Source organism: Pseudophryne corroboree, chromosome 2 (genome assembly GCF_028390025.1).
Source record: "Pseudophryne corroboree isolate aPseCor3 chromosome 2, aPseCor3.hap2, whole genome shotgun sequence".
NCBI classification, from domain to species: domain Eukaryota; kingdom Metazoa; phylum Chordata; class Amphibia; order Anura; family Myobatrachidae; genus Pseudophryne; species Pseudophryne corroboree.
Window position 1 is genome coordinate 684,296,758 of NC_086445.1, and position 26,080 is coordinate 684,322,837.

At 44.5% G+C, this 26,080-nt stretch overlaps 1 protein-coding gene across 3 annotated transcripts in view; it reads left to right on the forward strand.

The window, feature by feature from the left end:
- Positions 1 to 494: 494 nt before the first annotated feature.
- The window catches only part of DYRK3 (dual specificity tyrosine phosphorylation regulated kinase 3), a 72,089-nt gene continuing 46,503 nt past the window's right edge, over positions 495 to 26,080 (forward strand). Inside the window, exons 1-2 of one of the 3 annotated variants that reach the window (XM_063955171.1) lie at positions 495 to 747; positions 12,583 to 12,698. In XM_063955171.1, coding sequence (XP_063811241.1) covers positions 705 to 747; positions 12,583 to 12,698 — 159 coding nt within the window. In that variant the 5' untranslated portion in view covers positions 495 to 704. Of the gene's footprint in view, positions 748 to 905; positions 1,210 to 12,582; positions 12,699 to 26,080 lie in introns of those variants that run through there. The other 2 variants (XM_063955172.1, XM_063955174.1) reach the window with 2 other exon arrangements.

Consider the following 26,080-nt stretch of genomic DNA (forward strand, 5'->3'; position numbering starts at 1 on the left):
ATCTCTAGCCAGCCCTGTTCCCTACCTAGCATCCGAGTCAGCGTGCGCCCCTCTGCTTCTCTTCCTCCAGCTCTGTGTCTGCCTGTACGGCAGTCCACGGTATAGAGGAGGGAGAAGACAACAGGAGGCAGTGCGCCCTTTAACTTTTCTGGCGCCCGGAGCTCGTGCTCCACTGGTGCCACCCTCGCTACACCCCCTGAACACAGCGCGTGACCCTACCCAGCAACCGGGCTACCCCTGGCTCCGGCATTTCCATGGGGCTTTTTCTGCCTTACCCCCCTCCCATTGTCCCCGGCCCCCGGCCCCCGGCATCCGTCTGATCATCGCAGACGTCACTCGGCCCCGTGCCTTCCCCGTCAATGTCCCCATCAGGCTCCTCCTCAACCTCTAGCTCCTCCTTGCAATCAGACACGCCCCTTCCACATACCCCCGCCCCTCTTCTATAGCGTTCAGATCATTCCTATGTATCTATTATATCAGCTTACCCTCGTAGCCCCGCCCCCACCATGGTCCCCGACCTCCCCCGCTAGCACCGCCCACTCCGGCCTCCCTCTCGGGCTGTGCATCGCTCTGTAGTCTCCTTGTGTCCAGATACAGAGCTGGCTGCCGGTGGGGTCTGCACCGTGTCCCGCTTATGATCCCGAGCCGCGCCCGGGGATGGATTGCACCGAGCCCTCAATCCTCTCCTTCCGCGGGCAGCAGCCATGATGCTTCTGACCAGGAAGCCTGAGGGCCCTATCACAGCAGGTATAGCATGCAGCGCATAGTATAGTATAGTATGTCCTGTGCTCTGCAGCAGAGCCTCTTTCTTCTCTCACATCGTTGTGCATCCCCTGTGCCCATCTTCCCTGCTTCCCAGCTGGTTGCACCAGTTATAAAGCTACACATTAGGGTGTATGTTACTGGTTTCCTGCCTTCAGTGGCCAGCACACCATTCTGTGTGTATCGTTCGTGTGCCCTTTCCTGGCCATAGGATCTGTTCCATAGTCCCAACCAGCCCCTATATACCATGTACAGCAGCCATGCTATTGCCTGAGCACAGCATCCTCTGTTACTGTACACATACAAGCAGGCACATGGGGTGGTGAACATCTTCTCGTTTCATCCTGTGCCAATGACACTGGGCAAATGGTTCTGCCTGGTGCTTGGAGGGTTAAGGTTCCTGTGCATGGAAGGGAGGACAGTAAAGATGGTAATCCTTTGTTTTAGGTAAAATAATCCTGTTATGTTATAAAATCCTGTGTTTGCCATAGGATTATTCTTTGTAATAACAAGTGTAATAATCATTGAATTCTCTAAATGACTGCATGACTGGCTAACTGACATCTGTTCCCAAAAATATAATTTATTATTATTATTTTCCACAAACATCCTAAAAAGGAAAAAAAAATTTTTTTTCTTTCTTCATATTTAATTAGATGTACACAACTTGACATTTCTGTCCATAGTTATAGATTGAGTTCAGGCAGTGAAATGTGTGTAATTGTAGTTCTATATAATTCCTTCCTTTGTTGGAGATGCATCTGTTTTTCTTTTTACATGTATACAAGTTTTTGTGAGATTCCTTTAAAAATGAGTTGGTTTTGTATACCCCTAATATAGGGATAAGATTTCTGTTTATTCAGATTATACTTCAGTGTGGTGATATGAAGATATAAACTGTATACTGTCATCACTATCTTCCTTTTGCTGCTGACCCACACAAGCTGCTCTTTTGTAGCATTAATATTTTAGTGCTATTGTGTTGCAGTAGTTGGAAACATTTTCCAACAATTTAACAGCATCCACGGTTTGATATTGAGCTGTCATTTTAACTTACTTGGCATCTGCAAGTGCCTTGACGTGTAAATCCTGTGCATATTGCCCATTTGTTGCCATTTGCCCCCTCATATTCCTAGGTCAACAAAGTCTTAGACTAATCTGGTCTCATCCGCTCCACTGAGATGTTCTGTTGTCGTCACGTAGTCATTAGTCATTTTTCCATGGATCATTCAGTACTTGGATGGTTTTGTTTATGGAAAATGTTTGTGTATAAATGTTTCTCTTTTTTAAGGACCGTTTGCAAAAGAATTCTAGGCTTTCACTCTGCGTTACAAAGTGTGTACAGTTGTTCTAGGAACACTGCAAATGTTGTACATGTTGGTCTCTTGAACAATCGGTACTATATGTGTTTTGAGTATTGTCAAATACCTGCATTGTCAAACCGAGGATACAGTGTGATGAGCATGAAATGTTACACATCTGCTGGGTTTTATTCACCCACCTATCAAATCAACACAGATGCATTTCCTTCTGCTATTATACATTCATTGTACATTAAAGTAGCAAACACCCTATAGTAAAACTATATTGTACTGTAACAATTTTAGTGTAATATAAATAGTGTATGTTCTTCCCTATGTTTTGTCTGGCTGTCCCCCCCCCCCCCCCCCCTAATTAATGTGACTGCGCTAGCAAGAATGTTGTGTAATCCAATTCATTTAATTAAGTCACGGTTGGTATTCCTTAAGCCTTGAACGTAAATATATTATGAGAATCAGAGTCCATGTGGTAACCATAAGGAAGTGTAATTATTGCCATTAAATACAGCACATGACTCAAAGACATTTCCTTTTCCTGTGTGTTTTTGTAGACGACTAGTGATGGGAAAAGTGTTAGATCAGAGGGAATGACTTCATGAAATGAAAATAAAAAAAAAATCTTTGTGCTATGGAAATCATCTGAAAGTCATATTTGTTGGTATTTTCTATTTTCTCTTATTAAACCGATCTATATTACTGGGTGCAGTAAGGTCATCTGAAAATGGTGTATGGAAAGTGGAAGAATGCTGTCAATAACCCCATTAATTTCCTGGATCACTGTAGTTTTGGTCACATGCTTCCAAAAGATGTCTGCACCTTGGGGCCAACTTTTATGTAAGTCCTGAGGGAACAAAGCCGTGTTTGCTTTAAGCCAGCTAAAATATCTGCTCCATGACTTAGTAAAAAACGCAGGAAATGGGCAAATTGCTTGTAGTATTTCTGTTATCCAAAATACTTATAAAGCTGTGATGATAAAGGCAAGCTCTTACTTAATTTGGGCCCGATTCTTGTTTGTAATGCAGGGCATACACGCTGCAAGGATCTGGCCGATATCAGTGGATCAGCCAGATAATTACAGCGTGTATGTGGCTGACTGACTCAGAAATATCGATCGATTGGGCATGCTGGATCGTCTAGCATGTCACTCCACTGCAATATTTTCATATGTCCAGTTGGCCGTATTGGGCAGTGTATGCCCTTCTGCGGCCAACCGACGGAAGGAACAGGGAATGTCTCCTCCCCGGGGGAGGAGTGCCGATATCACGTGACATGCACTGTGAGAGACATGATGGGAGTTGTCATCAAATGGGAGATGATGGTACATGATGGGAGTTGGTCACATCACATGCTAGACTTGTTGCAAGTCTACATTTAAAGCTATCCTGTGTGGGTTAGAAAAACCTGGTAAGAAGGTTAAATGATAGATTATTAGTCTGTTGTCAAAAGGACGACTGGCCCAAGTAAGGCAAACTCCCATGCAGAGAACCTCAAGTTTGGGGCACCTACAGCCCTCCAGCTGCTGTGGAATTACATATCCCAACATGCCCTGCCACAGTTTTACTATATGGCCAGGCTTAAACGGGGGCAGGGCATGCTGGGATTTGTAGTTCCACAGCAACTGGTGTGCCGCATGTTGAATACCCCTGTTGTAAGACACATGAACAGTTTCACCGTCTGTCTAGGATGACATCGTTCACCAGACTCTTCATTTATTATTGGGGAGGAGTGTGAGGGGGGCGTGGTTGTTTTTTTTTACAATTTCTGTTTTGTTTTGTCATCAGGACTTACGGCTACCTTGACAGCTAGTGTGTATTGTGGATGAGTCTATTCTAGCCTGGGGGATCAGTTTCTGGCTGGGCACTAGTGTGTCTATGACTTCATTCTTTGTTTTCAACAAGACAAAGATACATATGTCATGAGAGCTATGGCCTGAGTTGCATTATTGGTTCCGGAGTGCCGTCGTTGGCGATATATATCTATATATCTCTCTCTATCTATATCTATATATATCTCTCTATCTATATCTATATATCTCTCTCTATCTATATATATATATATATATATATCTATCTATCTATCTATATCTATCTATATCTATCTATATCTATCTATATCTATCTATATCTATCTATATCTATCTATATCTATCTATATCTATCTATATCTATCTATATCTATCTATATCTATCTATATCTATCTATATCTATCTATATCTATCTATATCTATCTATATCTATCTATATCTATCTATATCTATCTATATCTATCTATATCTATCTATCTATCTATCTATCTATCTATCTATCTATCTATCTATCTATCTATCTATCTATAGATAGATAGATAGATAGATAGATAGATAGATATAGATATATATATATATATATATAGATATATATCTATATATATATATCTATATCTCCTCCATATTATATTATACTTACAGACAAATAAACATGTTGAGGAGAGCGAGATTACATGACATAACTGCTCGGGGGGATATGCGTGGAAATAAATAGTTTGTGTTTCAGCATAGACATTTGACACGTAAATAACAAATCCTTTATTTATCTTTTGTTGCTTTAAGGGTATGTGTGTTTCTGCACGGAATTTAATACACAACACCAGAAATCAAATTTAAATGGCTTAAGTATGGAATGCTTTTTAATTGATTATATAGGGGTTAAGTCAATTAAATACAATCTTAACAGAGCATGTGCCAGCACAATATGTGGGCGTCTCACAGAAAGCATATCACGCGTACATACAGGTGAAACTCAGAAAATTAGAATATCGTGCAAAAATTCATTTATTTCAGTATTTGAAACTAATATATTATATCGACTCATTACATGCAAAGTGAGATATTTCAAGCCTTTTATTTGTTATAATTTTAATGATTGTGGCTTACAGCTTTAGAAAACCCCAAATCCAAAATCTCAGAAAATTAGTATATTGTGAAGAGGTTCAATATTGTAGGCTCAAAGTGTCACACTCTAATCAGATAATTAATCCAAACCACCCGCAAAGGGTTCCTGAGCCTTTAAATGGTCTCTCAGTTTGGTTCAATACAAATCACAATCATGGGGAATACTGATTCTGCAGTTGTGCAGAAAACCATCATTGACACCCTCCACAAGGGGGGAAAGCCTCAAAAGGAATTGCAAAAGAAGTTGGATGTTCTCAAAGTGCTGTATCAAAGCACATTAATAGAAAGTTAAGTGGAAGGGAAAAGTGTGGAAGAAAAAGGTGCACAAGCAGCAGGGATGACTGCAGCCTGGAGAGGATTTTCATGAAAAAGGCCATTCAAAAGTGTGGGGGAGCTTCACAAGGAGTGGACTGAGGCTGGAGTTAGTGCATCAAGAGCAACCACACACAGACGGATCCTGGACATGGGCTTCAAATGTCGGATTCCTCTTGTCAAGCTGCTCCTGAACAACAAACAACGTCAGAAGCGTCTTACCTGAGCTAAAGAAAAAAAGATCTGGTCTCGGTTGGAAACCAATGTCCAAGAGTATGGAGGAAGAATGGAGAGGCACACAATGCAAAATGCTTGAAGTCCAGTGTGAAGTTTCCTCCGTCTGTGTTGATTTGGGGAGCCATATCATCTGCTGGTGTTGGTACACTGTGCTTTATTAAGTCCAGAGTCAACGCAGCCATCTACCAGGACATTTTAGAGCACTTCATGCTTCCTTCAGCAGACAAGCTTTATGGAGATGCTGACTTCATTTTCCAGCAGGACTTGGCACCTGCCCACACTGCCAAAAGTAACAAAACCTGGTTCAATGACCATGGGATTACTGTGCTGGATTGGCCTACAAACTCTACTGACCTGAACCTCATAGAGAATCTATGGGGCATAGCCAAGAGAAAGATGAGAGACATGAGACCGAACAATGCAGAAGAGCCGAAGGCCGCTATTGAAGCATCCTGGTCTTTCATAACACCTCAATAGTACCACAGGCCGATAGAATCCATGCCACGCCGCATTGAGACAGTAATTCATGCAAAAGGGGCCCAAACCAAGTACTGAGTACATATGCATGATTATACTTTTTAGAGGGCCGACATTTCTGTATATAAAATCCTTTTTTTATTGAGTTTATGTAATATTTGAATTTTCTCCAATATGTATTTATTGAAGCCTTCATAATAAAAGAACACACAATACATGCGTGGGAATAACGATAGAGATCATACAATGAAAAGCTTCATATTTTAAACAATATAACTACACATACATCCGTTACAGCATGTCTTCAGCTTGAGGCAAGATAGTAAGGGGAGGCATAATAAAAGGATATTTTAATTTTCTGAGATTTTGGATTTGGGGTTATCTTAAACTGTGAGCCACAATCATCAAAATTATAAAAAATAAAGACTTGAAATCTCTCACTTCACATGTAATAAGTCTATATATGAGTCTAATATAATATTAGTTTCACCTTTTAAGTTGAATTACTGAAATAAATTAACTTTCGCACAATATTCTAATTTTCTGAGTTTCACCTGTATGGAATTATGAACTTGTAGGGTAAATTGAATAATGTAGGGGTGATAATGGGTGCTGTTATTGGCATTCAAACAAAGTTATAATGGCACATCAGCCAATACTTCACATTTACTTAAATCACCCCCTTAAATGTGTTAAGATTGCACCATACATGCATTTACAAGTTTTAAGAAATGACACTGTTCTGTCGTGTACTGTACCTCCAAATTGTAGTCAGTTTGCGTTGTTCAGAGTTTCTCTGACGTCCTAGTGGATGCTGGGAACTCCGAAAGGACCATGGGGAATAGCGGCTCCGCAGGAGACTGGGCACAACTAAAGTAAGCTTTTAGGTCACCTGGTGTGCACTGGCTCCTCCCACTATGACCCTCCTCCAAGCCTCAGTTAGATTTTGTGCCCGGCCGAGGTTGGATGCACACTAGGGGCTCTCCTGAGCTTCTAAAAAGAAAGTATATAATTAGGTTTTTTATTTTACAGTGAGACCTGCTGGCAACAGGCTCACTGCAGCGAGGGACTAAGGGGAGAAGAAGCGAACCTACCTGCTTGCAGCTAGCTTGGGCTTCTTAGGCTACTGGACACCATTAGCTCCAGAGGGATCGACTGCATGGAACTGGCCTTGGTGTTCGGTCCCGGAGCCGCGCCGCCGTCCCCCTTACAGAGCCAGAAGCAAGAAGAGGTCCGGAAAATCGGCGGCAGAAGACATCAGTCTTCACCAAGGTAGCGCACAGCACTGCAGCTGTGCGCCATTGCTCCTCATACATACTTCACACTCCGGTCACTGAGGGTGCAGGGCGCTAGGGGGGGGCGCCCTGAGCAGCAATAAAAACACCTTGGCTGGCAAAAATACCACAATATATAGCCCCAGAGGCTATATATGTGATAATTACCCCTGCCAGAATCCATAAAAAAGCGGGAGAATAGTCCGCGAAAAAGGGGCGGAGCTATCTCCTTCAGCACACTGGCGCCATTTCTCCCTCACAGCTCCGCTGGAAGGAAGCTCCCTGGCTCTCACCTTCAGTCTACACTACAGAAAAGGGTAAAAAAGAGAGGGGGGGCACTAAATTTAGGCGCAGTATATATAACAGCAGCTACAGGGGACATAATTCAGTTAGTCCCTGCATTATATAGCGCTCTGGTGTGTGCTGGCATACTCTCACTCTGTCTCCCCAAAGGGCTTTTGTGGGTCCTGTCCTCTGTTAGAGCATTCCCTGTGTGTGTGCGGTGTCGGTACGGCTGTGTCGACATGTTTGATGAGGATAATGATGTGGAGGCGGAGCAGATGCCTATAGAAGGGATGTCACCCCCTGCGGGGCAGACACCTGAGTGGATGGACTTATGGAAGGAATTGCGTGCACGTGTCGACTCCTTACACAAAAAATTTGACGACATGCCAAATGCTGGACAGCCGGCTTCTCAGCTCGTGCCTGTCCAGGCGTCTCAAAGGCCATCGGGGGCTCTAAAACGCCCGCTACCTCAGATGGCAGATGCGGATGTCGACATGGATACTGACACCAGTGTCGACGACGATGAGTCTAGTCTAATGTCCACTAAGGCCATTCGTTGCATGATTGAAGCAATGAAAGAGGTGTTACAAATTTCTGATATAAACCCAGGTACCACTAAAAAGGGTATTATGTTTGGGGAGAAAAAACTACCCGTAGTTTTTCCCCCATCAGAAGAATTAAATGAAGTGTGTGAAGAAGCGTGGGCTTTCCCTGATAAAAGATTGGTAATCTCTAAGAAGTTACTAATGGCGTTCCCTTTCCCGCCAGAGGATAGGTCACGTTGGGAGACACCCCCTAGGGTGGATAAAGCGCTCACAAGTTTGTCTAAAAAGGTGGCACTACCGTCTCCGGATACGGCCGCCCTCAAGGAACCTGCTGATAGAAAGCAGGAGGCGATCCTGAAGTCTGTATATACACACTCAGGCATTATACTTAGACCAGCTATTGCGTCAGCATGGATGTGCAGTGCTGCCGCTGCGTGGTCAGATTCCCTGTCAGAAAATATTGACACCATAGACAGGGACACTATTCTGTTAACCATAGAGCATATAAAAGACTCAGTCTTATACATGAGAGATGCACAGAGGGAGATCTGCCGGCTGGCATCTAAAATAAGTGCATTGTCCATTTCTGCTAGGAGAGGCTTATGGACTCGCCAGTGGACAGGGGATGCAGATTCAAAAAGGCACATGGAAGTTTTGCCTTATAAGGGTGAGGAGTTATTTGGGGATGGTCTCTCGGACCTAGTTTCCACAGCAACTGCTGGGAAGTCAGCATTTTTACCCCATGTTCCCTCACAGCCTAAAAAGGCGCCGTTTTATCAGGTACAGTCCTTTCGGACTCAGAAAAACAGGCGTGGAAAAGGCGGGTCCTTTCTGTCCATAGGCAGAGGTAGGGGAAAAAGGCTGCAACAAACAGCAGGTTCCCAGGAGCAAAAGTCCTCCCCCGCTTCTTCCAAGTCCCCGCATGACGGTGGGGCTCCACAGGCGGAGCCAGGTACGGTGGGGGGCCGCCTCAAAAATTTCAGCGATCAGTGGGCTCGCTCACAGGTGGATCCCTGGATCCTGCAAATAGTATCTCAAGGGTACAAACTGGAATTCGAGGCGTCTCCACCCCACCGGTTCCTAAAATCTGCCTTGCCGATTGCTCCCTCAGACAGGGAGGCTGTGCTAGCGGCAATTCACAAGCTGTATTCCCAGCAGGTGATAATCAAGGTGCCCCTACTTCAACAAGGACGGGGTTACTATTCCACACTGTTTGTGGTACCGAAACCGGACGGTTCGGTCAGACCCATTTTAAATTTGAAATCCTTGAACACATACATAAAAAAATTCAAGTTCAAGATGGAATCGCTCAGGGCGGTTATTGCAAGCCTGGACGAGGGGGATTACATGGTATCCCTGGACATCAAGGATGCTTACCTGCATGTCCCCATTTACTATCCTCACCAGGAGTACCTCAGATTTGTGGTACAGGATTGCCATTACCAATTCCAGACGCTGCCGTTTGGACTCTCCACGGCACCGAGGGTGTTTACCAAGGTAATGGCGGAAATGATGATACTCCTTCGAAGAAAGGGAGTTTGAATTATCCCGTACTTGGACGATCTCCTAATAAAGGCGAGATCCAAGGAGCAGTTATTGGTGGGAGTAGCACTATCTCAGGAGGTGCTACACCAGCACGGTTGGATTCTGAATATTCCAAAATCACAGCTGGTTCCGACGACACGTCTACTGTTCCTGGGTATGATTCTGGATACAGTCCAGAAAAAAAAGGGTTTCTCCCGGAGGAGAAAGCCAAGGAGCTGTCATCTCTAGTCAGAGACCTCCTGAAACCAAAACAGGTATCGGTGCATCACTGCACGCGGGTCCTGGGAAAGATGGTGGCTTCTTACGAAGCAATTCCTTTCGGCAGGTTCCATGCCAGAATCTTTCAGTGGGACCTGTTGGACCAATGGTCCGGATCGCATCTTCAGATGCATCGCCTAATAACCCTGTCTCCAAGAACCAGGGTGTCTCTGCTGTGGTGGCTGCAGAGTGCTCATCTTCTAGAGGGCCGCAGATTCGGCATACAGGACTGGGTCCTGGTGACCACGGATGCCAGCCTGCGAGGCTGGGGGGCAGTCACACATGGAAGAAACTTCCAAGGACTATGGTCGAGTCAGGAGACTTCCCTACACATAAATATTCTGGAACTAAGGGCCATTTACAATGCCCTAAGTCAGGCAAAATCCCTGCTTCTACACCAGCCGGTACTGATCCAGTCAGACAACATCACGGCAGTCGCCCATGTAAATTGACAGGATGGCACAAGAAGCAGGATGGCGATGGCACAAGCCACAAGGATTCTCCGATGGGCGGAAAATCACGTACTAGCACTGTCAGCAGTGTTCATTCCGGGAGTGGACAACTGGGAAGCAGACTTTCTCAGCAGGCACGACCTCCACCCGGGAGAGTGGGGACTTCATCCAGAAGTCTTCACGCTGATTGTAAATCGATGGGAACGGCCACAGGTGGACATGATGGCGTCCCGCCTAAACAAAAAACTAGAGAGATATTGCGCCAGGTCAAGGGACCCTCAGGCGATAGCTGTGGACGCTCTAGTGACACCGTGGGTGTACCAGTCAGTTTATGTGTTCCCTCCTCTGCCTCTCATACCAAGGGTACTGAGAATAATAAGAAAACGAGGAGTAAGAACAATACTCGTGGTTCCGGATTGGCCAAGACGAGCGTGGTACCCGGAACTTCAAGAGATGATCTCAGAGGACCCATGGCCTCTGCCGCTCAGACAGGACCTGCTGCAGCAGGGGCCCTGTCTGTTCCAAGACTTACCGCGGCTGCGTTTGACGGCATGGCGGTTGAACGCCGGATCCTGAAGGAAAAGGGCATTCCGGAGGAAGTCATTCCTACGCTGATTAAAGCCAGGAAAGATGTAACTGCAAAGCATTATCACCGCATATGGCGGAAATATGTTGCTTGGTGTGAGGCCAAAAAGGCCCCAACAGAGGAATTTCAACTAGGTCGATTTCTGCATTTCCTACAAGCAGGAGTGACTATGGGCCTGAAATTAGGCTCCATTAAGGTACAGATCTCGGCTCTGTCGATTTTCTTCCAGAAAGAACTAGCTTCACTACCTGAAGTTCAGACGTTTGTGAAAGGAGTGCTGCATATTCAGCACCCGTTTGTGCCTCCAGTGGCACCTTGGGATCTCAACGTGGTGTTGAGTTTCTTAAAATCACATTGGTTTGAGCCACTTAAAACCGTGGATCTAAAATATCTCACGTGGAAAGTGGTCATGTTATTGGCCTTGGCTTCAGCCAGGCGTGTGTCAGAATTGGCAGCTTTGTCATGTAAAAGCCCTTATCTGATTTTCCATATGGATAGGGCGGAATTGAGGACTCGTCCTCAGTTTCTCCCTAAGGTGGTATCAGCTTTTCACTTGAACCAACCTATTGTGGTGCCTGCGGCTACTAGGGACTTGGAGGATTCCAAGTTACTGGACGTAGTCAGGGCCTTGAAAATTTATGTTTCCAGGACGGCTAGAGTCAGGAAAACTGACTCGCTATTTATCCTGTATGCACCCAACACACTGGGTGCTCCTGCTTCTAAGCAGACTATTGCTCGCTGGATTTGTAGCACAATTCAGCTGGCGCATTCTGCGGCTGGACTGCCACATCCTAAATCAGTAAAAGCCCATTCCACAAGGAAGGTGGGCTCATCTTGGGCGGCTGCCCGAGGGGTCTCGGCTTTACAACTTTGCCGAGCTGCTACTTGGTCAGGGGCAAACACGTTTGCAAAATTCTACAAATTTGATACCCTGGCTGAGGAGGACCTTGAGTTCTCTCATTCGGTGCTGCAGAGTCATCCGTACTCTCCCGCCCGTTTGGGAGCTTTGGTATAATCCCCATGGTCCTTTCGGAGTTCCCAGCATCCACTAGGACTTCAGAGAAAATAAGATTTTACTCACCGGTAAATCTATTTCTCGTAGTCCGTAGTGGATGCTGGGCGCCCATCCCAAGTGCGGATTGTCTGCAATAATTGTACATAGTTGTTGTTAACTAAAGGGTTATTGTTGAGCCATCTGTTGAGAGGCTCAGTTGTTTCCATACTGTTAAACTGGGTATAGTATCACGAGTTATACGGTGTGATTGGTGTGGCTGGTAGGAGTCTTACCCGGGATTCAAAATCCTTCCTTATTATGTCAGCTCGTCCGGGCACAGTGTCCTAACTGAGGCTTGGAGGAGGGTCATAGTGGGAGGAGCCAGTGCACACCAGGTGACCTAAAAGCTTTCTTTAGTTGTGCCCAGTCTCCTGCGGAGCCGCTATTCCCCATGGTCCTTTCGGAGTTCCCAGCATCCACTACGGACTACGAGAAATAGATTTACCGGTGAGTAAAATCTTATTTTTTCTTAACTGGATTTGTTTTTGGAGTTAAAATAAGGAGAGAAATGGCTTCTCTGATCACCTGTGTGTTTGCTGTTTGCAGTGAGATACGGAGATGGATTGTACGATTCCTACATGAGGCTCGACCAAGCGGCAGCGCAGGATGCTGCAGCAGAAAAAGAGAGCCCCTCCACACTGCCTTCAATTGGGAAACTTGCTGTAAGTAACCTGTCGCTTTGCTTTACCCTTGCTGTCCTATCATCACCGCCTGATTTATTTATGTTGTCACTCCAGCTTGTTTGGTGGCGTTAAAGCTCTAACATTACAGGCTGGCATCTGACCTTACAGTGACCTACGGAATCTATTGGGATTGTCGGCTCAAAACAAATGTCAAGTGAAAATCAAATTATCGTACAGCTTTAATTTTGTAACAAGTGTAAGAAAAAATATATAATTATAAATCATTTTCTGTTCCTTACGCACTTGAGAAACTTGTCAGACATGATACAGATTGCATCTTCCATATCCAAAATGCTTGAGACCAGGAGTATTTTGGATATAGGATTTTTCTGTATATTGGAATATTTGCAGCCCATAATAAGAGATCTTGGGAATGGGACCAAAGTCTGAACACAGAATACATATGTGTCAAATACACCTTATAAACATTGGGGGAATTCAATTGCACACATTTATTTTTCATGCAGTAAAAACTACACTGCAAATTTTTTTTTTTTCGGACTGTCCAATTAGAGCCCATTTTTACAGCATGAAAATGAGCAATTTTCGGGTGAAAGCTCATAGGATTGGGCATAAGTTCCCGGCCCTATGTGTTTTTGTGGCAGTGAAAACAGGTCATTTATCAGGGATTTATTTTCTCTTGCCTCTGGACACGTGGAAAAAAAAAATCCCTGATAGTGTTGGCTATCAGGGACAGTTGATTAACCCCAGGGGAGCAATTAGTCAGGGTAATTTACCACGGCTAATTGAATTCCCCCAATAGCCTGAATGTCATTTTATACCAGTGATGGCTAACCTTGACACTCCAGCTGTTGTTGAATTACATATCCTAGCATGCCCAGCTACAGTTTTGCTATTTAGCCTTAATAGTTTTGTGCATGAAACAAAGTTTGTGTACATTGAACTACCAGAAAGCAAAGGTGGCACTATCTCATTCACATACTTTACAGATGGATAGCTACCAGCTAAACATTTTACTTTCTGTCCCCTGCTATGACCTCACAATAGCTCTTCCATCCAATAGGATCAGAACATGTACATTTTTATGTAGTGTGAGTTTTGGCGTGGTCTCCGCTCCAAACCAATCTTTGTTCCAGTTACAGAAATAGCATTCTCTTGCTGATTCATGGATTCCACATCGTACACATCCAGGAGAAAGTATTTTTTTTCTTTCCTCTTTATTTAATGGCAGGATAAGGTCCCTATGTTACATCAATCTTTGCTGTATGGAGGATTTTGATCAGCAGAACTTTATTGGTTCATCTTAGGACTTGCATTTTTTTTTTGGGGTGGGGGTGCTGTATAATGCTAGTTCCAATATCCTGAGAGGTTGTTACAGAACACAATGGTATGCTTCTTATGTCTTTTGCTTTAGTTACATAACTATGGTTGGGACATCTGGTTTTTATGAGCCAAAATAAAATATGTAAGAAACCTGGTAATCGTCCCAGAGGCCATACTTGCTTCCAATATAAACAGGTCTTCCAGAAAGCACAATGGAGATCTTGGAGCATGTTTGTGTTCATGTAACACATTGCAGTGTATCTGCAGAATAAAGAATACATTCTATGTATTTTTACTTTGACTGACTGTGTATGTACATTCATATGTAATATAAATAATTACAGTAAAGGTGCATACACACGGTACGGCTAACCCTGATTCTCACTGTGTGATAGGGACTAGGTCGGTATCGCAATCATATAATAATGACTGTGCTTGCGATACTGGCTATGTCCGATTTTGGCTAAGTGTCAATTTTGACTATCTTTTCTACGAGATAGTCAAAATTGACTGGCCTGCACAGTCTATCTAGGCTTGCGATGCCGACCGTGCATCATCATCGCAAGGTGACTTTCACCTTGCGATCTGCACTAACTTTCCTTACGGTTTTGACTATGTAGTCAAAATCATAAGAAAAAAATCTCACCGTGTGTACACATCTTTACTTTGTCTATTTTATTTGATGTTTTGTAGAGCAGTGAACAGCTGCTCCCATTAATATTGATGAGTCAGACCAGGTTGCCATGCCCAGTCACTTACACCTTTCAGTCTCTACTACGAAGTTGTGCCTGGCATGTGCACCTGAATGTGTGCATAGAGATAAACGTACTTGTATTTAGCCTCTCCATGGTCTCTTGACGTTTCTAGATGGTTAAATATGCAGCAATGTTAGCTATTTCACAGGCCATTGACAATAGAACTATGGAGCTGTAACTGACACCACAATGTGTATCTGTGTGCCCATGGAGAGATTGTTTTGTGCCAGAAGCCACATTGTCATGAACTTCTGTTCAGCATGTGTTCCAAGGCAACTCTTTGTGTATTTAGTCCTCCAGTCAATTTACTGCATTACAGTTTGTCACCATCTGGTTTTAGCAATGTCATATTGTAGCAAAACTGCTTTCTTTCAAAATACCAGTATTGAATGTTCACAATACCACTGTAATCTAGTGTGCTACTATAGATGCATCGGGAGTGGTATGCGTGATCCCGGCAGTCAGGAGACAGCCGGTCACATAACTACATCCCAGTTGCATTAAGTTAAGGGGTGGAGAAAGCCATGCAGAATTCAGGGCCCAGTCAGGCAAATCTATGTAATACTCTTAAGGGGCCTACACAGGGTGCAGTATTACTGTTCTTATGGTCTATAGAGTCTGTATCGGTAGAAAACACTACATATCGCACCGCGGGATCAGCATCGCAAGGAAATATAGTGTGTGCAGGCAGGGTCAATATTGACTATATATCGGAGGTTCATGCCTCCGGGCACAATATAATCAGTATCGTCCATCGCACCGTGTGTTTTCGGCAATATTTAATTATAGTAAAACGCATCAAATTGGTCTGACACTAGACAGCATTGTACAATGGTTCCTTTAATGCAAGTTCTCCTGTATCTTTCAACTGTCGCAATCCATTACTTTCACAGCTGCTTTTTTTTTTTTTTAAGTCATGAGTATCTTAGCGTGCCATTTGTGCAAATCCAGCCGTAAGAAGTGTTTTTAATTCCTCTGCTGCCAGAGGGGACAGAAGCTTACTGCTAATCACGTTCCAAATGTGTGTGACTTCAGTCTGTAGTAGAGTATACTGCCCTCTTCTGTGACAGTCTGCACTGTACCTGAATTATTTAAAACTGAAGATCTCAACAAGGCATTGTGTGGTTCCCTTTATTTACATTTGTATGGATGTAAACTCCTGTACATTAAATATTTTCTTTTGCATCCGAATCCATGTACCAAGATCACAAATTACAGCACCAGAGAATCGATGTGGTCATTCATGGGCGTTTTGCTGTCTGAAAGAGCTGTGTGCTATGATTCAGAATATGATTTGGCAATAATCTAGATAAGGGTTGGCCGCTGGTATTAGGAGCTGTTGTTACAATAAAGCACAGCCTTAAACTTTGTATTCAAAGCATTGTGCTAAAGTTGAATGCATTGGGGGTAATTCAGAGTTGATCGCAGCAGCAAATTTGTTAGCAGTTGGGCAAAACCGTGGGGGTTATTCCGAATTGATCGCTAGCTGCCGATGTTCGCTGCGTAGCGATAATTTTTTCAAACCCGGCAAAACCGCATGCGTATGGGGCGCAATGCGCACGTGCGGCGTACGAGTACAAAGAGCATCGTTGTTTTGCACTGTTTCTAGCGACGATTCCATTCGCACAGCCGATCGCAAGGAGATTGACAGGAAGTGGGAGTTTATGAGTGTCAACTGACCGTTTTCTGGGAGTGTTTGGGAAAACGCAGGCGTGTCCAGGCGCCTGACGTCAATTCCGGGACCTTCGTTGCTGCAATCATCGCACAGAATAAGTAACTACATGGCTGGTCTTGTTCTGCAGAAAATGTGTTCTCACCAGCTTGGCTGCACAGGCCTTCGCACACTTGCAAAGCGAAAATACACTCCCCCGTGTGCAGCGACTATGCATTTGCACGGCTGCTAAAAGTGGATAGCGAGTGATCAACTCGGTATGACCCCCCCCATGTGCACTGCAGGTGTGGCAGATATAACATTTGCAGAGAGAGTTAGATTTGGGTGGGTAATTTTGTTTAGATCTCAGTTTGAACACACCCCACCCAAATCTAACTCTCTCTGCGCTTGTAATATCGGTCCCCCCTGCAGTGCACATGGTTTTGCCCATCTGCTAACAAATTTGCTGCTGCGATCAACTCAGAATTAGGCCCCATGCTCTCACAACAGTTTTTGTGTTGAGTGTTAATTTTCATTGATGTGGTATTTTTATCTGCTTGATTTATAGTTTTCCTAGTTACATCTAATCTGTTAAACATTGGTTAGTGGTGTATTGTAAGTATTAGTATTTTAATAGTGATATGCTAAGTGTTATTTTTGTGTATGTGAGTGCAATAGTTCCACATAATCCCCCAAGAGAACACAGTGGAACTTAATGTTGCCTGGTCTCTTCCTCTTCTTGTTTTTCTGTGTATATTAATCATCCGAATACTGTCTGTTTTGTAATTACCCACAAATCTTCAGTTCTCTCAGTTAAATGTCCTTAAGTAACCCCTGAGAGACAACCAGCTGTGTATAACAGTGATATTGAGGGATTTTAATTCTAAACCAGTGTATTACATCTGTATGTGTGTGAGTGTAAGCTGTTGCTATCTGTTATCACCTAGTTCAAAATAGAGCAGTGGTTCCCAAACTGTATGCCTAGGCACCCTGGGGTGCCTTGGGACACTTGCAGGGGTGCTTTATATTGGTGGTCCAGGACCAATTAAAATTATTTATGGTCAATGTAATAGGCAAAACCAGTGCTGGTGGCTTCCAATCATAAAATGTGCACAAACAGAATCCTGTCTTTAACCACATAACTGAACCTAAGGATGACATCTCAACACAATTTACTTAATTTCATATATTTTTTCCAAATTTCTCAATTAAAAAAATAAAAAATCTTTTGGCCTCGGGGTGCTGTGAAAACAATTCTGATGGTGCCGTGATTCAAAAAAGTTTGGGAAACACTGGACTAGAGAGAAGTTGATGGTAGTTATATTTACTGAAATTGCTGACAGAAGTTTTAAAATCTCTCTGAGCATAACATAAGATTGCCACATACATTGTGATACTGTTATGCTTACCCTGAGAGCTGCCTGATATAGGGGTCAATATACTAAGCCTTGGATGGAAATAAAGTACCAACAAATCAGCGCCTAACTGTCATTTTTCAAATACAGCATGTGACATGACAGTTAGGAGCCGATTGGCTGGCACTTTATCTCCATCCAAGGCTTAGTAAATAGACCCCATAATCTCTTATTTGGTCATATACATCAAGCATCACTAGAGCCTGTTGACGATGATGATGGCACATAGGCTGATAGTAATAATTCTCTACCACATGTAACAGTAGGATTAATTACCATTCTGTTGTAATCTGTATAATGCTTATCAAATATTGTAGAAGACTTTGTCAGTAACTGGCTAATTGCTTGATATACAAATTGTGATGTTGAAGCTTGTATCACATAATATATCCCGGCAGACGGGATGCTGGCTGTCACTATACCAACAGCAACATCCCGTCTGCCGGAATACTGGCAGCGATTCCCTTCGCAGGCTCGCTGCTCTTACTTCGCTCGCCTCAGGTTCTATTCCCACTCGGTTGGTGGCGTGGACCCACCAACCAAGTGGGAATACCGATCGTTTGTTTGTATTTAATCTGCTGTCAGCATTCCGGCGTCTGTCTCCTGAGCGCCGGGAACCTGACAGCCGGTATATTGACTGCATCCCGTATCTATCAATGTTGGCTATTTTGGTTATTTTATATCATCAAACTTCTATCCTAGGTTTTCTGGTTCTAACTGATATTTAAATATTTATAAATGACGGGATTATTTTCCTAGTGCCTCCATGCCTAGAGTATTTACTATTCAATTGTTGTTTTATGTGGTGGCCACCTGCTTTTAGCAGTCATTAGGGCATTACGAAAAACAAAGGATTTTTTTCACCTTCATATTGACTTAATATATTTTGTACATGCACTACTGCACTTTCTACTAACCTTTGTTTTCTGTGCTCTCTGCTTTTGTCACAGCAGTATGGCTTTGTGTTGTTTTTAAGTTGGCAAAATGAAATAAGCATCTTTAAGCAAAGTTATCTTTTATTTAAGTAGCGCTATAAAGTTGTTTATTTACTAGTGTTCTTTTATTATTGAGTGGTGTATTCAATTCGGAATAACGGCAGTTTCCGACGATTTAAGGTCAAATCCAGATTTGACATATTCAATCAAACTGCCATTTATCCGACAAGTCAGAAATTCCAACTTGTCAGAAAACGTGTGGATCGGCGGTTTAGCTGCGGATCCACGTGTTTTGTCTGATTTGTGGCCAAATCCGACAAATTTAAAAAAGTCAGATTGGCATTGTTGGGAACGGCCAAAACCTGTCTGATTTTGCAGCATATTGAATACTGAAATGTCGGATCCTTTCCGTCGGAAAGGATCTGACATCAATTGAATAGACCCCATAGTCTATATTGCATTGACCATACTGGGTTGGTTGTCAGCTTGTCCCAATAGTCACATAAACCCACACCTGTTCAAAATGCTCTAAATTCTGTAACCTGGAGGAAAGGTGGATAACGCTTGCATCGTGCTAGAGTGTGTCCCAGGGGAGGAAGGTGCGGTGTTACCATAAAGGAGACTTCTGTTGCTAAATTAGTATTGGTGTGCCATAGAATTTATAGAACATTTTCAGACTCTTATTTCCATCATCCAATATTTGATGAGTAAGAGGTTTGTGTTCAATTATCACCTTTGAAAAAATAAGAATTTACTTACCGATAATTCTATTTCTCGTAGTCCGTAGTGGATGCTGGGGACTCCGTCAGGACCATGGGGAAAAGCGGCTCCGCAGGAGACAGGGCACAAAAGTAAAAGCTTTAGGATCAGGTGGTGTGCACTGGCTCCTCCCCCTATGACCCTCCTCCAAGCCTCAGTTAGGATACTGTGCCCGGTCGAGCGTACACAATAAGGAAGGATTTTGAATCCCGGGTAAGACTCATACCAGCCACACCAATCACACTGTACAACCTGTGATCTGAACCCAGGTAACAGCATGATAACAGCGGAGCCTCTGAAAAGATGGCTCACAACAATAACCCGATTTTTGTAACAATAACTATGTACAAGTATTGCAGACAATCCGCACTTGGGATGGGCGCCCAGCATCCACTACGGACTACGAGAAATAGAATTATCGGTAAGTAAATTCTTATTTTCTCTGACGTCCTAAGTGGATGCTGGGGACTCCGTCAGGACCATGGGGATTATACCAAAGCTCCCAAACGGGCGGGAGAGTGCGGATGACTCTGCAGCACCGAATGAGAGAACTCCAGGTCCTCCTCAGTCAGGGTGTGCCCCTGACCAAGTATCGGCTCGGCAAAGTTGTAAAGCCGAGAGCCCTCGGGCAGCCGCCCAAGATGAGCCCACCTTCCTAGTGAAATGGGCATTTACATATTTTGGCTGTGGCAGGCCTGCCACAGAATGTGCAAGCTGAATTGTACTACACATCCAACTAGCAATCGTCTGCTTAGAAGCAAGAGCACCCAGTTTGTTGGGTGCATACAGGATAACAGCAAGTCAGTTTTCCTGACTCCAGTCGTCCTGGAAACTATAATTTCAGGGCCCTGACAACATCTAGCAACTTGGAGTCCTCCAAGTCCCTAGTAGCCGCAGGTACCACAATAAGCTGGTTCAGGTGAAACACTGACACCACCTTAGGGAGAAACTGGGGACGAGTCCGCAGCTCTGCCCTGTCCGAATGGACAATCAGATATGGGCTTTTGTGAGACAAACGCCGCCAATTCTGACACTCGCCTGGCCGAGGCCAGGGCCAACCGCATGGTCACTTTCCCTGTGAACTATTTCAAATCCACAGATTTGAGCGGTTTAAACCAATGTGATTTTAGGAATCCCAGAACTACGTTGAGATCCCACAGTGCCACTGGAGGCACAAATGGGGGTTGTATATGCAGCACTCCCTTGACAAACTTCTGGACTTCAGGAACTGAAGCCAATTCTTTTTTGGAAGAAAATCGACAGGGCCGAAATTGGAACCTTAATGTACCCCAATTTGAGGCCCATAGACACTCCTGTTTGCAGGAATGCAGGAAACGACCGAGTTGAAATTTCTTCGTGGGGCCTTCCTGGCCTCACACCACGCAACATATTTTCGCCACATGATAATGGTGATAATGTTGTGCGGTCACCTCCTTCCTGGCTTTGACCAGGGTAGGAATGACCTCTTCCGGAATGCCTTTTTCCCTTAGGATCCGGCGTTCAACCGCCATGCCGTCAAACGCAGCCGCGGTAAGTCTTGGAACAGACATGGTACTTGCTGAAACAAGTCCCTTCTTAGCGGCAGAGGCCATGAGTCCTCTGTGAGCATCTCTTGAAGTTCCGGGTACCAAGTCCTTCTTGGCCAATCCGGAGCCACGAGTATAGTTCTTACTCCTCTACGTCTTATAATTCTCAATACCTTGGGTATGAGAAGCAGAGGAGGTAAGACATACACCGACTGGTACACCCACGGTGTTACCAGAACGTCCACAGCTATTGCCTGAGGGTCTTTTGACCTGGCGCAATACTTGTCCAGTTTTTTGTTCAGGCGGGACGCCATCATGTCCACCTTTGGTCTTTCCCAACGGTTCACAATCATGTGGAAGACTTCCCGATGAAGTCCCCACTCTCCCGGGTGGAAGTTGTGCTGAGGAAGTCTGCTTCCCAGTTGTCCACTCCCGGAATGAACACTGCTGACAGTGCTATCACATGATTTTCCGCCCAGCGAAAAATCCTTGCAGTTTCTGCCATTGCCCTCCTGCTTCTTGTGCCGCCCTGTCTGTTTACGTGGGCGACTGCCGTGTTGTTGTCCCACTGGATCAATACCGGCTGACCTTGAAGCAGAGGTCTTGCTAAGCTTAGAGCATTGTAAATTGCCCTTAGCTCCAGTATATTTATGTGGAGAAAAGTCTCCAGACTTGATCACACTCCCTGGAAATTTTTTCCTTGTGTGACTGCTCCCCAGCCTCTCAGGCTGGCCTCCGTGGTCACCAGCATCCAATCCTGAATGCCGAATCTGCGGCCTTCTAGAAGATGAGCACTCTGTAACCACCACAGGAGAGACACCCTTGTCCTTGGAGATAGGGTTATCCGCTGATGCATCTGAAGATGCGATCCGGACCATTTGTCCAGCAGATCCCACTGAAAAGTTCTTGCGTGGAATCTGCCGAATGGAATCGCTTCGTAATAAGCCACCATTTTTCCCAGGACTCTTGTGCAATGATGCACTGACACTTTTCCTGGTTTTAGGAGGTTCCTGACTAGCTCGGATAACTCCCTGGCTTTCTCCTCCGGGAGAAACACCTTTTTCTGGACTGTGTCCAGAACCATCCCTAGGAACAGTAGACGTGTCGTCGGAAACGGCTGCGATTTTGGATATTTAAAATCCACCCGTGCTGTCGTAGAACTACTTGAGATAGTGCTACTCCGACTTCCAACTGTTCTCTGGACCCTGCCCTTATCAGGAGATCGTCCAAGTAAGGGATAATTAAGACGCCTTTTCTTTGAAGAAGAATCATCATTTCGGCCATTACTTTGGTAAAGACCCGGGGTGCCGTGGACAATCCAAACGGCAGCGTCTGAAACTGATAGTGACAGTTCCGTACCACGAACCTGAGGTACCCTTGGTGAGAAAGGCAATTTGGGACATGGAGGTAAGCAACCTTGATGTCCAGGGACACCCTATTGGTTCGCTATCACTGCTCTGAGTGACTCCATCTTGATTTGAACCTTTGTATGTAAGTGTTCAAAGATTATCCATTTAGAATAGGTCTCACCGAGCCGTCCGGCTTCAGTACCACAATATAGTGTGGAATAATACCCCTTTCCTTGTTGTAGGAGGGGTACTTTGATTATCACCTGCTGGGAATACAGCTTGTGAATTGTTTCCAATACTGCCTCCCTGTCGGAGGAAGACGTTGGTAAAACAGACATCAGGAGCCTGCGAGGGGGAGACGTCTCGAATTTCCAATCTGTACCTCTGGGATACTACTTGTAGGATCCAGGGGTCCACTTGCGAGTGAGCCCACTACGCGCTGAAACTCTTGAGACGACCCCCCACCGCACCTGAGTCCGCTTGTACGGCCCCAGCGTCATGCTGAGGACTTAGTAGAAGCGGTGGAGGGCTCTGTTCCTGGGAATGGGCTGCCTGCTGCAGTCTTCTTCCCTTTCCTCTATCCCTGGGCAGATATGACTGGCCTTTTGCCCGCTTGCCCTTATGGGGACGAAAGGACTGAGGCTGAAAAGACGGTGTCTTTTTCTGCTGAGATGTGACTTGGGGTAAAAAAGGTGGATTTTCCAGCTGTTGCCGTGGCCACCAGGTCCGATGGACCGACCCCAAATAACTCCTCCCCTTTATACGGCAATACTTCCATGTGCCGTTTGGAATCTGCATCACCTGACCACTGTCGTGTCCATAAACATCTTCTGGCAGATATGGACATCGCACTTACTCTTGATGCCAGAGTGCAAATATCCCTCTGTGCATCTCGCATATATAGAAATGCATCCTTTAAATGCTCTATAGTCAATAAAATACTGTCCCTGTCAAGGGTATCAATATTTTCAGTCAGGGAATCCGACCAAGCCACCCCAGCGCTGCACATCCAGGTTGAGGCGATCGCTGGTCGCAGTATAACACCAGTATGTGTGTATATACCTTTTTAGGATATTTTCCAGCCTCTCAGCTGGCTCCTTGAGGGCGGCCCTATCTGGAGACGGTACCGCCACTTGTTTTGATAAGCGTGTGAGCGCCTTATCCACCCTAAAGGGTGTTTCTGGCGGGAAAGGGTATACCGCCAATAATTTTCTATCGGGGGAAATCCACTCATCATCACACACTTCATTTAATTTATCTGATTCAGGAAAAACTACAGGTAGTTTTTTCACACCCCACATAATACCCTTCTTTGTGGTACTTGTAGTATCAGAAATATGTAACACCTCCTTCATTGCCCTTAACATGTAACGTGTGGCCCTAAAGGAAAATACGTTTGTTTCTTCACCGTCGACACTGGAGTCAGTGTCTGTGTCGACCGACTGAGGTAAATGAGCGTTTTACAGCCCCTGACGGTGTTTGAGACGCCTGGACAGGTACTAATTTGTTTGCCGGCCGTCTCATGTCGTCAACCGACCTTGCAGCGTGTTGACATTATTACGTAATTCCTTAAATAAGCCATCCATTCCGGTGTCGACTCCCTAGAGAGTGACATCACCATTTCAGGCAATTGCTCCGCCTCCTCACCAACATCGTCCTCATACATGTCGACACACACGTACCGACACACAGCACACACACAGGGAATGCTCTGATAGAGGACAGGACCCCACTAGCCCTTTGGGGAGACAGAGGGAGAGTTTGCCAGCACACACCAAAAACGCTATAATTATACAGGGACAACCTTTATATAAGTGTTTTTCCCTTATAGCATTTTAATATATATATACATATCGCCAAATAAGTGCCCTCCCTCTCTGTTTTAACCCTGTTTCTGTAGTGCAGTGCAGGGGAGAGCCTGGGAGCCTTCCCACCAGCATTTCTGTGAGGGAAAATGGCGCTGTGTGCTGAGGAGAATAGGCCCCGCCCCCTTTTCGGTGGGCTTCTTCTCCCATTTTTCTGAGACCTGGCAGGGGTTAAATACATCCATATAGCCCCCAGGGGCTATATGTGATGTATTTTTAGCCAGAATAAGGTACTATCATTGCTGCCCAGGGCGCCCCCCCCCAGCGCCCTGCACCCTCAGTGACCGCTGCTATGAAGTGTGCTGACAACAATGGCGCACAGCTGCAGTGCTGTGCGCTACCTTATGAAGACTGAAGAGTCTTCTGCCGCCGGTTTCTGGACCTCTTCACTTTTCGGCATCTGCAAGGGGGTCGGCGGCGCGGCTCCGGGACGAACCCCAGGGTGAGACCTGTGTTCCGACTCCCTCTGGAGCTAATGGTGTCCAGTAGCCTAAGAAGCCAATCCATTCTGCACGCAGGTGAGTTCACTTCTCTCCCCTAAGTCCCTCGTAGCAGTGAGCCTGTTGCCAGCAGGACTCACTGAAAATAAAAAACCTAACAAAACTTTTACTCTAAGCAGCTCTTTAGGAGAGCCACCTAGATTGCACCCTTCTCGGCCGGGCACAAAATCTTAACTGAGGCTTGGAGGAGGGTCATAGGGGGAGGAGCCAGTGCACACCACCTGATCCTAAAGCTTTTACTTTTGTGCCCTGTCTACTGCGGAGCCGCTTTTCCCCATGGTCCTGACGGAGTCCCCAGCATCCACTTAGGACGTTAGAGAAATTACTTATACATTGTTGGGGGGGGGTTTGGTGGAAGTGTGAACAATGGTTATCTCACATTATATATGCTCTGATTTAGATTTATGTGTTTTATTATTTTTACTTTGCAAATTTTATTAGTTGGTACTTATATTCCGTGAGGATTTTAGCACTGTCACATTTTATTATACAGGTTATGTTATATTATTTTTCTGGAATAAGTAACGGCTCAGCCATTTACTGAATATTCATAGACTGTTTTTAGTATGCTTTTATAAATTATACTGATTGAGGTAGCATGTAAATTGGCCTTCGTTAAAACCAAATATTTTCAATGGCTAACAATTTGAGCATTATAACTGAAAATTGACCCGGAAAGAGAGATTGGCAAGCTGAATGTTTCAGGAACATCTCTCACCCTAGAGAGACCATTTTAACAGATAACGGTTTTGCAAATGGAGGGAGGTGAGGTTAGCGTTGGTGTTTTTATTGCTCCCAACCTTGGCATGAGTGAAGCTTTTGTGCATTGATGATTTTGATTAACTTTAGTCTCTACCAATTGTTTTCATTGTGTTTATTTTTTAGCATTAAAAGTAACATTTGATTTGTATTTGAATTGGCACCTGTGTGTAAACTGTTGGATAATCCAGCAAGCGCATACTGTACCTCTTTCATTTCTTAACTTCAGTAACCAGAAATAGTATTAAGAGTGTCTATGCAGCTATGCGTAGTACAGATGGTGTAATGGTTACTATTACTTCCTCACTGCATTGAGGTTATGGGTTTGTTTCCCACAATGGTCCTAACTGTGTGGAGTTTGTATATACTTCCCGTGCTTGCTTGGGTTTCCTCTGGGTACTCCGGTTTGCTATCGCACAATCCAAAAATATGCTGGTAGGTTAATTGACAAAAAATGAACAGTAGTGTATTTAAGTGTGTGCATGTACATGTTTAGTGTAGATTAGATGGGCCAAGTAGTTCTTATCTGCCATCAAATTCTATTAGGGGAATTCAAATGTTAT